This window comes from Caloenas nicobarica, chromosome 1 (genome assembly GCF_036013445.1).
Source record: "Caloenas nicobarica isolate bCalNic1 chromosome 1, bCalNic1.hap1, whole genome shotgun sequence".
Lineage (NCBI taxonomy): Eukaryota > Metazoa > Chordata > Aves > Columbiformes > Columbidae > Caloenas > Caloenas nicobarica.
In genome coordinates, this window is record NC_088245.1 from 2584142 (window position 1) to 2597464 (window position 13323).

The window sequence follows — 13323 nt, forward strand, 5'->3', positions numbered from 1 at the left end:
AAAAGAATGGTGACTTTTTTCTGAGAGCTCCGGAGACCTAATAGTAGAGAACTAAATCTGACACTTCCCAATCTTTCTTCCTTCTTGTTGTATTCAGTGTTATTTCTAGAAGGTCTCCAATTTTTCTTTGTATGCGGAACAATTGCATCTTATGTCTGCTGAACCTGGAATAAAAATTATCTACTTGGGTATCCCAAAACCAAGGAACAGACAATTTCTGAGGGATCTGCACTTATTTAGCAATGTTATTTGACCTTATGGAGTGTAATTTTTTTTTTTTTTTGTTTGGGTTGGAAGGGACCTTAAAGATCATGAAGACTTTTTATCTTACAATAAATCAGCTGGGGCAGCCCAAATAAAACCTTAAAACAACCCCAAGTTCTTTTGTGTTCAGAAGCTTCATCACATCATTTAGCATCCATGGTACCAGCACTTCTTTAGTTTTAAGTATCATTGCAAGGATTGGTTTTTAAGTCACAACAAAAAATGGAAAAGAAAAAAAACTATGCTGATAGCTTCTGCTATTTTTATTTTAGTATTTCCATGGAAAAAAACAAAACGAAACAGAAACCCACTAATCCAAAGGTACAGAATTAGGGTGATGGCCTTAAATGGTCCTACTGGGCTCCTGAAATCTCAAGTTGCCACTATCGTGTGTAGCAATTGCATCTAAAGGTCTATTTCAAAAATCAAATTCCAGGTGACATGTCACTGTCTGGATTTTCTCCAGGAACAAAAGTAATTACCGGTGTCCATATACTCAAGTAAACGTCTGTAACACTTAGACGAGCTGTGATTCACTGGAATCAACCTCGACAGAAACACAACTTTGTGCTCTCCTGTTCATGCCCTGTCCCCGAGTGCAGAAGCACTTGACCACCCATAAAACCCAACAGCACAACCACAGTCAGTTGTCTGATAGTGCTGCTCATCTGCAGGTGACAAACTACTCAATCAACATGTGAAATAAGAGTTATCTCCAACTTCCAGAGGCAGAAGTGATTAAACAGCATCAGACTCGTGGTCCGAGACCAATTCTACTCGGCCTTGCTGCTACCACACGGAACTGGGGTCACCAACCCTGCGCTGAGGCTCCCAGCGTTCCATGGAGATTTCAGACATGGTCTCCAGAAAGAATATTCCCATTTTCAAAGCCAGCAGAAGAAAATGGCTTTAAGGAGTGTGTTGATGAGAACAAAGCTGCTTGAAGCTTGCACAAGGGATTCACACCACCTTGTGCTAGATGAAGTCCTCAGAGTTGACTAAGTCACCCGAGGAGAAGTTGGCCAAGTCACCCGAGGAGAAGTTGGCCAAGTCACCCGAGGAGGAGTTGACCAGGTCGCCCAAGGAGGAGTTGACCAAATCGCCCAAGGAGGAGTTGACCAAATCGCCCAAGGAGGAGTTGACCAAATCGCCCAAGGAGGAGTTGACCAAATCGCCCAAGGAGGAGTTGACCAAATCGCCCAAGGAGGAGTTGACCAAATCGCCCAAGGAGGAGTTGACCAAATCGCCCAAGGAGGAGTTGACCAAATCGCCCAAGGAGGAGCTGACCAAGTCGCCCAAGTATGAGCAGGCAGCAGAGCCATCGCTATCAGGCTACAGAAGGACTCTCAGAGCTAAACTGAGCTGTCACAGACCTATAGCACCCCTCAGAGCAAACCCATTTGTTAAAAAATACAATCTGGAGAGACAACGTTAGAATAAAATGAAAATTCAGGACCTTCATTAATAACAGCAGGAATTTGTGACTTGCAGTTCTGTTCTATCTATTCCAAAGCTGCACAGAATTTAGGACCATTCCACTCAATGTTTCGTCCACAACAACGTCATCCCAGGCAGTCGCATAACCAGGATTTCCACATACAGAGCAATTACTGCTGATCTATCCAGTATTCAAAGTGCCTGGAATCCAAAATAATCAAAATAAAGGCCAACTTCTTATCTGCAAAATTTATTTACGGCTGTTCTGCAGATCTCTAAAAATTAGAAGAATTCAAAATCAAACACCTCAGGAATATTCTACCAAAAATTATTCGGTGTATGACCAAGTGTCTGACGGAATCTCCTATGGTTCTACCAGGACTTTCCTGTCCCCAAGCACCTTTGCATGAAAACCCCAGCAAGTGGTTGCACAGCCACGCCTGATGTGTCCAGACCAAAGAACCTGGAATAAATACGGGTCCCGCACTGTAATATCCGTGACAGAATTTAGCAGAATAGCAAAATACAGCTTACTGGTGAAGTAACCTCAAACCCATAGTTTTTAGCTCTGTTCAGCAAACTGAAGAGAGTAATAGTTGAAATAAGCACTTAGGATTTCACTCTCTGAAATCACAGATGAAATTTAAATAGTTGAAAATCTCTTTTCCCTTTTAGTATCCCTGGAAGAGACTGAAATTCACCTCCTTGCTCTAACTGGGATAACAGCCAAGATTCTCCAAATTACAAAATTTTAAATTGTACATAAGGTTTCAAATAGCTTTGCAAAATCCCAGCAAGAATAATCTAGCTAAAAACCAAAGCAGAGAGTCCGACAAGAATAGTCCATTGCTAAGGGAATTCCAGTTCACTACCAAAGGACCTACCCAGAAGATTCTTTACTTAAACAAGACAACATTTATGTAAATAATAATAATAAACCAAGATACCTTTCCTTTCAAATGGGGAAACAGAGCCCCCAAAGCACTGTCATCCTGGGCTTTATATTTTTGCTTTTAACAGCAAATACAAAATACAGAAATCACCTTTTTTTGTTCTCATCAAGCAACAGCTCTCCTGTATTTCAATCAAAAATTCATAAAGCTCTATGAAAGTCACCGTACACACTCTCCAAAATTTTTCAGGATCATGGTACTGTAACTTGGACTTAAGCCACCCTGAGTTTTCATCCTTGGATTTCCCCCTATTATATGCAGGGAAAACCCTCAGTACCGTATTTCTGAACAGCTTAGATTAGAAACTTAGAATTTGTCTGGTTTTTTCTTTCCCTTTTCTTCCACAATGAAAACGAAGGACGCTTTTCTATTTTTGCCTTGTGAATTTTTATGTTGCAGATTTTTTTTTTCAGCAGAGTAGTACTTGCTATATTTGAAATTAAAGCTGGTGCTATTAAAGCAAGTTTTAGCTCATATTTAGTTCATTCCCCAATGCCAACTGAGCTGCTAGAAAGACACCAGCTCCTGCATGGGGGAATTTCCTGTTCTGACTGAAGAGATTTATGGCATCTGATAAGCCAAGGCATTAAATGTGGATCTCAGTGTGTAACTCGAGCTCCTTAAAGAATCCTAAGATAAAGCTGTTTCATACTTCAGATGGTTAGATTAAATAAATGGATCCATTCTTCCTTTCCAGCTCTGCTACAGGATTTTCAGAGCAACAGGTTTTTGAGTATCACAATTTTCAGGCTTCTGGTGGGGAAAAAAAACAAAAAAAAGGGAAAAATTAAAAACAAAATAATAAGAAGAAAGGAAAATAACAAAGACTGAAACACAGGAGGGTCCATCTGAATATGAGGAGAAACTTCTTTCCTTTGAGGTGCCAGAGCCTGGACCAGGCTGCCCAGGGAGGTTGTGGAGTCTCCTTCTCTGGAGACATTCAAACCCGCCTGGACACATTCCTGTGTGATCTGCTCTGGTGACCCTGCTTTAGCAGGATTGGATGATCTCCAGAGGTCCCTTCCAACCCCAACCATCCTGTCATTCCCACTGTATTTAGCATTGGTGTGGTCTCACCCTGAGTACTCAGTGCAGTTCTGGGCCTCACAAATCAAGAAGGATGTGAAGGTCCTTGGACATGTCCAGAGAAGGACAACAAAGCTGGTGAAACGGCTGCAGGAATGTCCTGTGAGGAGCAGCTGAGGACTCTGGATTTGTCTCGTTTGGAGAGATGGAGGCTGACAGGCGACCTCATGGTCTTTACAGCTTCCTGAGGAGGGGACATGGAGAGGAAGGTGCTGAGCTCTTCAAGCCTGTCAGTACCCAAGAAAAGACTGGACAACGTCCTCAAGACACATGGTGTGAACTGTGGGGTTGTCCTGTGCAGGGACAGGAGTTGGACTCGATGGTCCTTGTGGGTCCCTTCCAACTCAGGACATTCTGTGATTCTATGTGGGAATGGCTCAAAGCTGCACCCGAGGAGGTTTAGACCGGACATTAGGAAGCATTTCTTTACACAGAGAATGGTCAAACACTGGAACTGGCTTCACAGAGGGGTGGTTGATGCCCCAAATCTGTCGGGTTTTGGGTGGCATTTGGCCAATGCCCTTAACAACACACTTTAATTTTTGGTCAGCCCTGGAGTGGTCAGGCAGCTGGACTAGACGAGCATCGTAGGTCCCTTCCACTTGGAACCATCCTATTCTATGATATAATTTGGGTCTCGTGATGCAATATTCAAAACAAATAAATAAGTCACTGAAAACTCTGATGACATCAAAAATCTGCTTTACACTACAGTAAGTTCAGCAATACGGGGAACCTTATTCCCGCTCCATGAGAAGATGAGTTAAATGTTAGAACTAAACTTAAGCAGCGTGTTCATTAATGAGCTAGAACTACTTTGTAGGCTTGATGAACAGAATACGGGTTAGAGGTAACTCATTATCATGGAATTAACGCTGTTCTCAGCTATTCAGCGTAAGTTCTTGCAAATGTCAAAATTTCTACATTCCTTCAGGTTGTATTTCAACCAAAGGAAAGGAGGAGCTGGAGACATGTGAAATTTTTGACAGGCTGTTGATTTCCCGTATGGATGAAGCATGTTTGAAAACTCCAAACTTGACTGATCTGCCGGAGCACATTCTCTGACAGACAATATAAAATCAATGCATCACGTATTAAGAGGTCTTTTGGCGTGCGAGGGTTTTTGTTTGTGTGGGAGGTGGGGGGAGAGGATTGCTTTATTTTCTGTCATCGAAAATGAACAGCCTTACCTTAAGGTTTTTAGAAACTGTCATCTTTCATCAGACACACACAGTAAGACTGTCAGTTCTCATAAAATGTCGTGGGGGGAAAGAAAAAAGAAAAAAAAAGGAACAAAATGTGAAGTTATTCCCCATCCCTTTCCCATGCGTGTGCCCTGTTTCGGCAGTGGCCTCAGTCAGAACTAAACCTTTTCGTAGCAGTGTCACAACAAGAAGCTTCTCTGAAATGTGTCTTTATAATTCAGCGCCGCCGACTTTACGAGAGCTTGTCAAAGAGAAAAAGAGTTCGGATTCGCCTGCAAGAAACATTCATTCCCGCTACTGACAGATACAAAGTACTAAATGTCAATGGCAAGGGACTCGTTAACTGAATGTCTTCTAAACACTCATTAAACTGGGGGAGGAAAACAAAAAATTAAAAAAAAAAAAAAAAAAATCAGTAGGTGGGTGTCAAACTGCTCCCTTAAAATTTCGATTCAGGTCAACTGAAGTAAACAGCGAGTGTATGAAAAGTTGCGTCAAGCATCTGTCACGTTCAAGGATGAGCGTTAACGGCTCCAAAATAAAGATGGGAACATGAAGCATCGCGGTGGCTCCGGGTAGCGGTGTGATGGGCAAGAGTCCAGATGTGCCGGTTTGAGCCCCGTTTGTCTCGTCCCACCATGGAGGCACCATCCCCTCTCTAAAGGGAAGATACTCCTGCCTTGCAAAAGCAAGTTTTAGATTAACTAAATGACATTTTTTCACCCTCTTTGAAGATAAGGGCTATGTCTGAATGGAAGACTTAAAAAACAGCACTCATGGAATCCGGATGGTTATATTTTTAAGGGGTCAGTGACTTTAAAAGTTTGCAAAGAATGTTTTCCTGCATGCGTAACAGCATCTCAGACCTTTTTTTTTTTTCTTTTTTTTTTTTTTTTTTTTTTTTACATAGCCCCTTGTCCCCTGAACATTATGCAATCTGAAGCACAAACTTTAAGTAGTCAATATTATAAATTCCATCTGCCAGCTTGAGTCGGTTTTATTGATTTCTCTAAATCAAGTATTTTAGGTTTGATTATCAAAAGGTAAAAACATCAGCTCTCATTATTTAGCATTATCTGCACCCGAGGATTATTTGACGTTTTCCTTCTACTTCAATAATAATATACACCCCTTAGACTGCTAAAATACCACATATTTTTCTTAACATACTTGGAATCATAGTCTAAACATACTAAACGTAACTAACAAACTATATCTAATTTTCACATTCCTTTTGCTTCCCAAATAACACCCCCCCATATTGTCAAATATTAATTTTATAGTACACAACTACAAGATATTACGGCATATTTTAAAATCAAATTAGTTGTTTATTATTACACTAGCTGTACGAATAAGCTAATGAAAGGGATTGTCAGCAAGGTTCTTAGTTATATCCATAGTTCTGTATGAATTACAGTTTCGTAGTTACGAACAGCACTCGGCTGCAGCAGCACTTGGTGTTTGCAAAGACCAAAGGACTCGGATGTCCCATAGGAACCCACGATGACTTTGCCATCCCCTCCCCACATTTCCAAAAGAAACAGAGGATTTAAACTCTGCATAGAGAACCTTTTACCTTGACATATCCTGAATTAAACAGAAGTTTGACCCGATTATTCCCAAAGCATGGAAAGCTAAAACATCACTGCTAATACATATGTACCTGCGTGTACGTACGTATTCTGTATGTTGTGCACCTCCCTCCCAGGGACAGGTTGAAAATGAACCTTGAGCAGTTCAGAGCTGATTGTAGTTGGTGAAGAACACACAGATATCAATAGGCAGCAAAAGTAAATGACTGTCCTCCTTGATTATTCCCTAAAGCAGTTATTTCATTTATGAAAAGAGCAATCGCTCTTTCATTAGCGTTAACATAACTGGAAGAAATGGGAAATTCCAAAAATGCTATCAAGTGAAAAGCCTTCTGCTTTAAATGATGGAGACCAGTATAAATTAATGTTATCATTTAATTGTTAAATTAAAATGTCAAATTATTACCTGCTCTTCCCCCCTCGACTCTGATCAATCCAAAACACCAACAACGAGCAAACTTTTCCGTGCCTTTGACCACACACACAGCGGAGCACTAAAATTTAGTCTTTGCACCTCAAACAACATCAGCAGAGTCGAATCTTTTTTTACTTTTTGGTACTCTAATACAATGACACTTGGGTTTTTATTCATTTTCTTGCTCTGCAGACTTTGAAACCAAAGGCAGTGTGTACAACATCCCGGACACTTTGTTCTTCCCACCCGGCAAAGGGGGATCCCCCAAGACAGACTCTGCCCGTTCGATCGAGCGGTAGAACCTGCCAAGTTAACTCAGCCTCTCCCGACCACTTCTTCGCAAGGACACAACCCCGCTTAGAAGCGACTTCTTCTTCCGAATCAATGAACACTTTGCTTTCTCTTCCATCCTACAAGCCTTTTAATTGCTGCTTGATCTTAATGAAGTGTGGCTGATATTAATAAATGGATGCCCTCGTGGCTTTAATACCCGATATCCAAACCATGTTCAACCCGGTTAGCATCAGCGACGCTTTCACGATTCCAAACGCCATCATCTCTGCATCTCCAGTCCCACCCCCTTAAAGCCTCAAGACTGCAGACATCTGTTCTTCAATTGTCTGGTAATAAACATACTCTATAAAGCATATGTAAAATGATTATTACCCTGAAGAGCCAAGTGCCTTTCAAATGCCAGCTGAAACAAATAAACAACCAAAAAAAAAAAAATCCCCACGGAACAAATGTTACAACAGACATCACTCAGGCTGTTCGATATTCCACAGCGTAAGAGCTTTGGTATTAATCCCGCACGTTTCCTTCCTCCAACAGGAGACGTCAGTCCACAAACCAGTAACACCAGTGCTTTCCCGATCCAAGCAGATGCTGGTGAGCAGCCAAGGGTGAAGAAAGCAACTGGACTCTTTGGGAAACTTTTATACTTTGCTGCCTCCCACAATATATAATTAAGGAAAATCAGATGTGTATTGCTCTTCAATTTGGCAGTGCAATTAGTTTTCATATGTAGTTAGCAAAATCTATTCCCAGGCATCATCTCTGCTAGAATACTCGCTTGTCTTCCAAGAATTCACTATTCATTTATTACGTGTGTGGTGGTGTCATTAAGTCCTGGTAATTAATCTGGGGCTTGGAGCATCTCAGTTGTCCTAATGGAAATTAGGGACCCGCATCCCAAACGATGTAACGTCTCACTTCCCAACTCTGGCGCGTTGCTCTAAATGAATTCAAGGAAGACTTTGAAAACCATTTGTATGTATTTGCCCTTACACTCTCCATGGTTTCAAGTTAAGAGTTTCTCTAAACAAACTTAGGTTATTGGAGACATGACGGTTAATTTACAGCTCCTGGAAGCCTCTTGACTCTGTGTTCTTCAAAAGGATCAGCAATCAAGCTTAGCCTCAATTTGTAATTTAGAAAAGATCAAAAAAAAAAAGGCTATTAGAACCAGTAAGCTTAATATTGCGATTGTGCAACTCTAATGTGATAAACAGTGACACTTTTCAGATCATTACTGCAAGAGAGAGAAATTCAGACTGATGAATATGAATGCTCCAGTTCCAAGTGTCCAGCAAACATCACTATGCCGAATTATACTTCAAAGCCATCACTTAATGCGATGCTGCGGCTGTAAATCATCACACCAATGTCTGGTTTCTCGGTGGTCCAGTTAGCTCAATATTTTTAGAAGCACTCAACTCATAATAAAATCAGCTGGCCCATACCGTGCTAAAACTTTTCTGTTGACATATTTATGTGAACTTGATAAAAGAAAAAAAAACAAACACCCTTCTAAATAAAATATTGATCATTCTGAATTCAAACCAGATTCATTTGAAGCCTGTACAAGTGGCATTGATGAAAGATGACTTGGGCAGGCCATAAAGAACCTCGAGAACAAATGAAAAATCCAGCAAGTGAAAACTTCACACCTCAAGAGCTTGACACTTCATACGACAATGTCTAGAAAAGGGTGACAAAGATACAGCCAACAAGGAACGCACAAATAAGATGATGTGCTAGAAATTATTGCAAACATCAATATTTTAGCAAATCCATATTCAGCATTTTACAGCCACAGCCAGCATCATACAGCCAATTTTAACAGGAGTCAATGGGTAAAGCCAGTTTGCCATTGACTCTCATGAGGAACAGAATTCCCTGTATAGAATTATTATCAGTAAAAGAAATGGAGTCTTATGGTCAACCCCGATACGCTGCATCATGCATAACGATAAAGTTGAGGATGAGTTAAATCTAAGATACTGAGGACTCGCACATTTACTCTGTTAATCATTAAAGTAGGTAAAAATCACACTAAAATAGTTTCTAAATTTTTCATCTACACCCAAACTCACCCTGCGCTACAGTGAGAAAAGTGTTAAGCCGGGTCACTGAGTATTTTCTTTTTCTTCACACAGTTATTGATGAACTACTCGAAGCCAGGAAGTTAAGATGTTGCAGATGGTTGGCACGAAAAATATATTGTACGCAGATACCTTAATCTTGATGCAATTATTTTTTATGGAGGAAATTATTTCTACTGCCTACCTTGCAAGCTGGTAATGAAAGTGAAGTGTTTGTGAGAAGTGCTATTTAAAGCAGAGCACTCGTGTTTGACTTGGATGGCAAAAAGGGGGGAGAAATTAAGCAGGAAGGCAGAGAGAAAGACAGAAGTATTTTCACCGGTTTCTAAATCAATGTGAAGTACCTCATCAATAAAAATAAGAGCATCACCACCCTTCTCTGTGCTTGAAAAAAGCCTGTAAATTCATTAAAGATGAACAGACTGAAGTCCATGTTATAGCAGTCATTGCATCTTAAGCATTGTCCAGCTTTTCTTATAATAAAATGGCCAAAACCTATCAATTCTGCTCTAGCAAATTTATTTTTAGTACATTTCTTCCATTTTAAAAGAGAGAGGGGTTGAACCAAAATATGTCTACGAAATTATCTATTTAATTATGGGCATCTAGCAATAAATGACGAGTGTACAATATACACGACCCTTTTTTCAAGGAAAGAGCTGAAAAAACGTAACAAATTTTAACATGTCCTCGCAGCAGGTGCTGTTCTCAAGATTATTCCAATATCTAGTGTCATGAGACCATAAATTTAAATTTGGAGGAATTTACACATTTTTCCTCTGCATTTTTAAGTTCTGAGGAGCCACAAATGACCACAGTTCTCAGCTACCGAGATAACAGTCAGAATATTTCTTCATCTGGGGATCAGATTCCAATTACTTTTTATTACTATTTTATTACTGCTTGTTTTTAGCACCAGCAAAACATGCCCTGTTGCCTAAGTGACTCATGATAGTGATTAATACAAACAGAGCCAAGGCGGGAAATGCTCTCTAAAGGTGCTAGCACTGAATAATAGAAAAGGACACATCTGACAATAAAGGAAAACCCTGCAAGGAAAAAGCAGAGGTGGAAGATTGATGCGAAACGAGAAAAACATCGTATTATTTAATTCCAGCAAAACTAAGATGATGATCCACGAGACTGCAAAGTAAAAAGAGCAAAATTAAAGTATCAGAGGTGAGAGACTTGGTGAGGAGAGGCTTATTATAGACTTGCTCTGTTTAAAGTTCCAGCAGTTCTCGACGAGCTGTGAATTTCTAAGATATTAGTAATTGGCACAGAACTTCAGATCAGGCGTTTAATTTGCAGCCCACAGACCATACTTGTTTTATCAAAGAACGAACTTACCTTGCAGTTCATAAAGTATCCTTCTGACTTTTTAATAAGCATAATGGACAGTCAGTGATAAAAAAAATCGTGACAGGCTGTGACTAAACTTTTCCCAGCTTGGGTCAATAATAAATTACACTGTTCAATGAAAACGGGTCACCCTGGCAAGCAATCCTACTTGGTGCACTAGTTAATTTTGAAAAAAGATTAAATAGCATCAGCAACAAGCTCAACTAGTGATAAATTTTTACATGTGTGCACATCAACAACTTTACAGCAAGCTCACTGCTGTGGGATGTTATCTCAGAAGCGGCAATGTGGCCATATAAAAAAAAGGAGGCTAATTCTACTTATTGTAGTTATTTGCATTTGTAGAAATACATAGAAAGTCTTACCTGAGGAGGGGATGAAAGATGATGGTGATGTTTCTGGCTCCTGGTTTGCACACAAACTTGGATCCACCACCTTCAATTAAGTTATCATCCGGTCCTCCTGGAAAACACCATGAAACAAGTTGTCTAACAGAACCTGAACACCCCTTGAATTTTAGATAGCAAGTGATAATTAAGCATTTAGGCCTGTCTGTAAATGCTTCATTCCTGGTGAAAGATCAGTAATTAATGTGCAGATACGCTCTTTACTATCCTCTTTGTGCTCAGAGAAATCACTCCTAATGCAATAAGAACAATACACATAATTTATACATTATTTTAGGCTTCTCTTTCCAAAGTTAACAACACTATTGCAGAAAGACCAGGAAGTGCAGGTCTCCTACAGCACAGGACGCAGTTTCAATTGCAGAAGAGTTTTCCAGTCAGACGAATTTCCCAGTTGGGCTGAAGTCTCACATGCTGGACTGGAGCTGCTAACACGATACCCACCACACAGATGAGCGATGAGCAGATACCATTAAGAGACTTGGGCGTCACGGTTCTTCAAAGCATCGCCCCGCTGCCAAACAGGGACCTCCAGCCTGAAATTTCCGTGACTTTAGCAGCTTTAATAGAATCACGGAATCATTTTGGTTGGAAGAAACCCTCAATATCATCAAGTCCAAACAATAACCCAACACTGTCACTAACCCGTGTCCCTGAGAACCTCATCTCCGTGTCTGTCCAACCCCTCCAGGGATGGTGACTCCAGCACTGCCCTGGGCAGCCTGTTCCAATGCCCCACAGCCCTTGGGGGAAGAAATTGTTCCCCAGATCCAACCTCACCCTCCCCTGGCGCAACTTGAGGCCGTTTCCTCTGCTCCTGGCGCTTGTTCCTGGGGAGCAGAGCCCGACCCCCCCTGGCTCCAAGCTCCTTTCAGGCAGGTCAGAGATCAGAAGGTCTCCCCTCAGCTCCTGTTCTCCAGGCTGAACAACCTGGAGCACAAAGGCAAGCTAAGAGCTCGTAACTGGCACATGAGCACACACTTGAATTATCCCTTCTCAAAAGCAAACACAATGGCCTTCACATCGTGTACCAGGCTGGGCAGGGAGGGGATGGTCCCGCTCTGCCCTGCGCTGGGGCGGCCTCACCTGGAGCATCCACTGTGTGCAGGGCTGGGGACACAGGAGAAAAAGGAGATAAAGATACTGGAGAGTGTCCAGAGGAGGCTACGAAGTTGGTGAAGGGTTTGGAGGGGAAGCTGTATGAGGAGTAGCTGAAGTCACTGGGTTTGTTCAGCCTGGAGAAGAGGAGACTGAGGGCAGAGCTCATGGGGCTGCAGCTTCCTCACAAGGGGAGCAGGAGGGACAGGGCTGAGCTCTTCTCTTTAGTGACCAGTGACAGAACCCCAGGGAATGGCAGGAAGATGTGCCAGGGGAGGTTCAAGTTGGACATTAGGAAAATGTTCTTCCCCTAGAGGGTGCTGGACACTGAACAGGCTCCCCAGGGAGGTGTCACGGCCCCAACCTGACAGTGTTCAAGAAGAGACTGGACAATGTCCTCAGACACACGGTGTGACCTGTGGGGTTGTCCAGTGCAGGGACAGGAGTTGGACTCGATGGTCCTTGTGGGTCCCTTCCAACTCAGGACATTCTGTGATTCTAATAAACACCCACGGTCTTGGCCGTGTGGATCCAATGCATTTTGAAGCACATCATGCGTCAGGAGCAGCACTTCAATACCTTGGAAGGCAGCTCGGTTTTGACTGCCAGTGACATGACATTTTAAATTATTTACTACATTTAACACTACTGAGTCTCTCAGGAGTCCACGTCCTACACAGAGTCTTATAATGTCCTAGTCTTATAACGTCTCTGTCACATAAAAACGGGCTCTCAGCTACGTGTAAAATAAACCTGTTGAGTGTGGCAGAGTCCTTGGCAGTGAAACACAAGCTCAGAGCACGTTATTGAGACACCTCAGGTCCAGACTGCAGGACTTCGGCATGAAAACGACTTGCACAGGCCATTAATCTGAACCACAGTTACTTCCATGGGCAGCTCCTAACACCAAAATACTTTAAATTAGGATATTGAGAAAGAAAAAAGGGACTATGGCAAATCTCAGTGTAAACCCTTGTGTCTCCTAATGCAACCAAGTCCATTTGTTACTCTTGCAAAAGAAAACATTTTTAGAACAGGCCAGATGCCTCAGACATAAGCAAATAACAGCATTAGAAAAAAAAAATCTGAAATTAGCAGCAATTCAGCACATAATCCC

The 13323-nt window shown here is 41.6% G+C and overlaps 1 protein-coding gene across 1 annotated transcript in view; it reads right to left on the reverse strand.

Annotated features, from left to right (window-relative positions):
• EXOC4 (exocyst complex component 4) overlaps positions 1 to 13323 on the reverse strand; it is a 415407-nt gene that overhangs the window by 206776 nt on the left and 195308 nt on the right. Inside the window, exon 10 of the mRNA XM_065640979.1 lies at positions 11067 to 11163. Coding sequence (XP_065497051.1) covers positions 11067 to 11163 — 97 coding nt within the window. The remainder of the gene's footprint in view (positions 1 to 11066; positions 11164 to 13323) is intronic.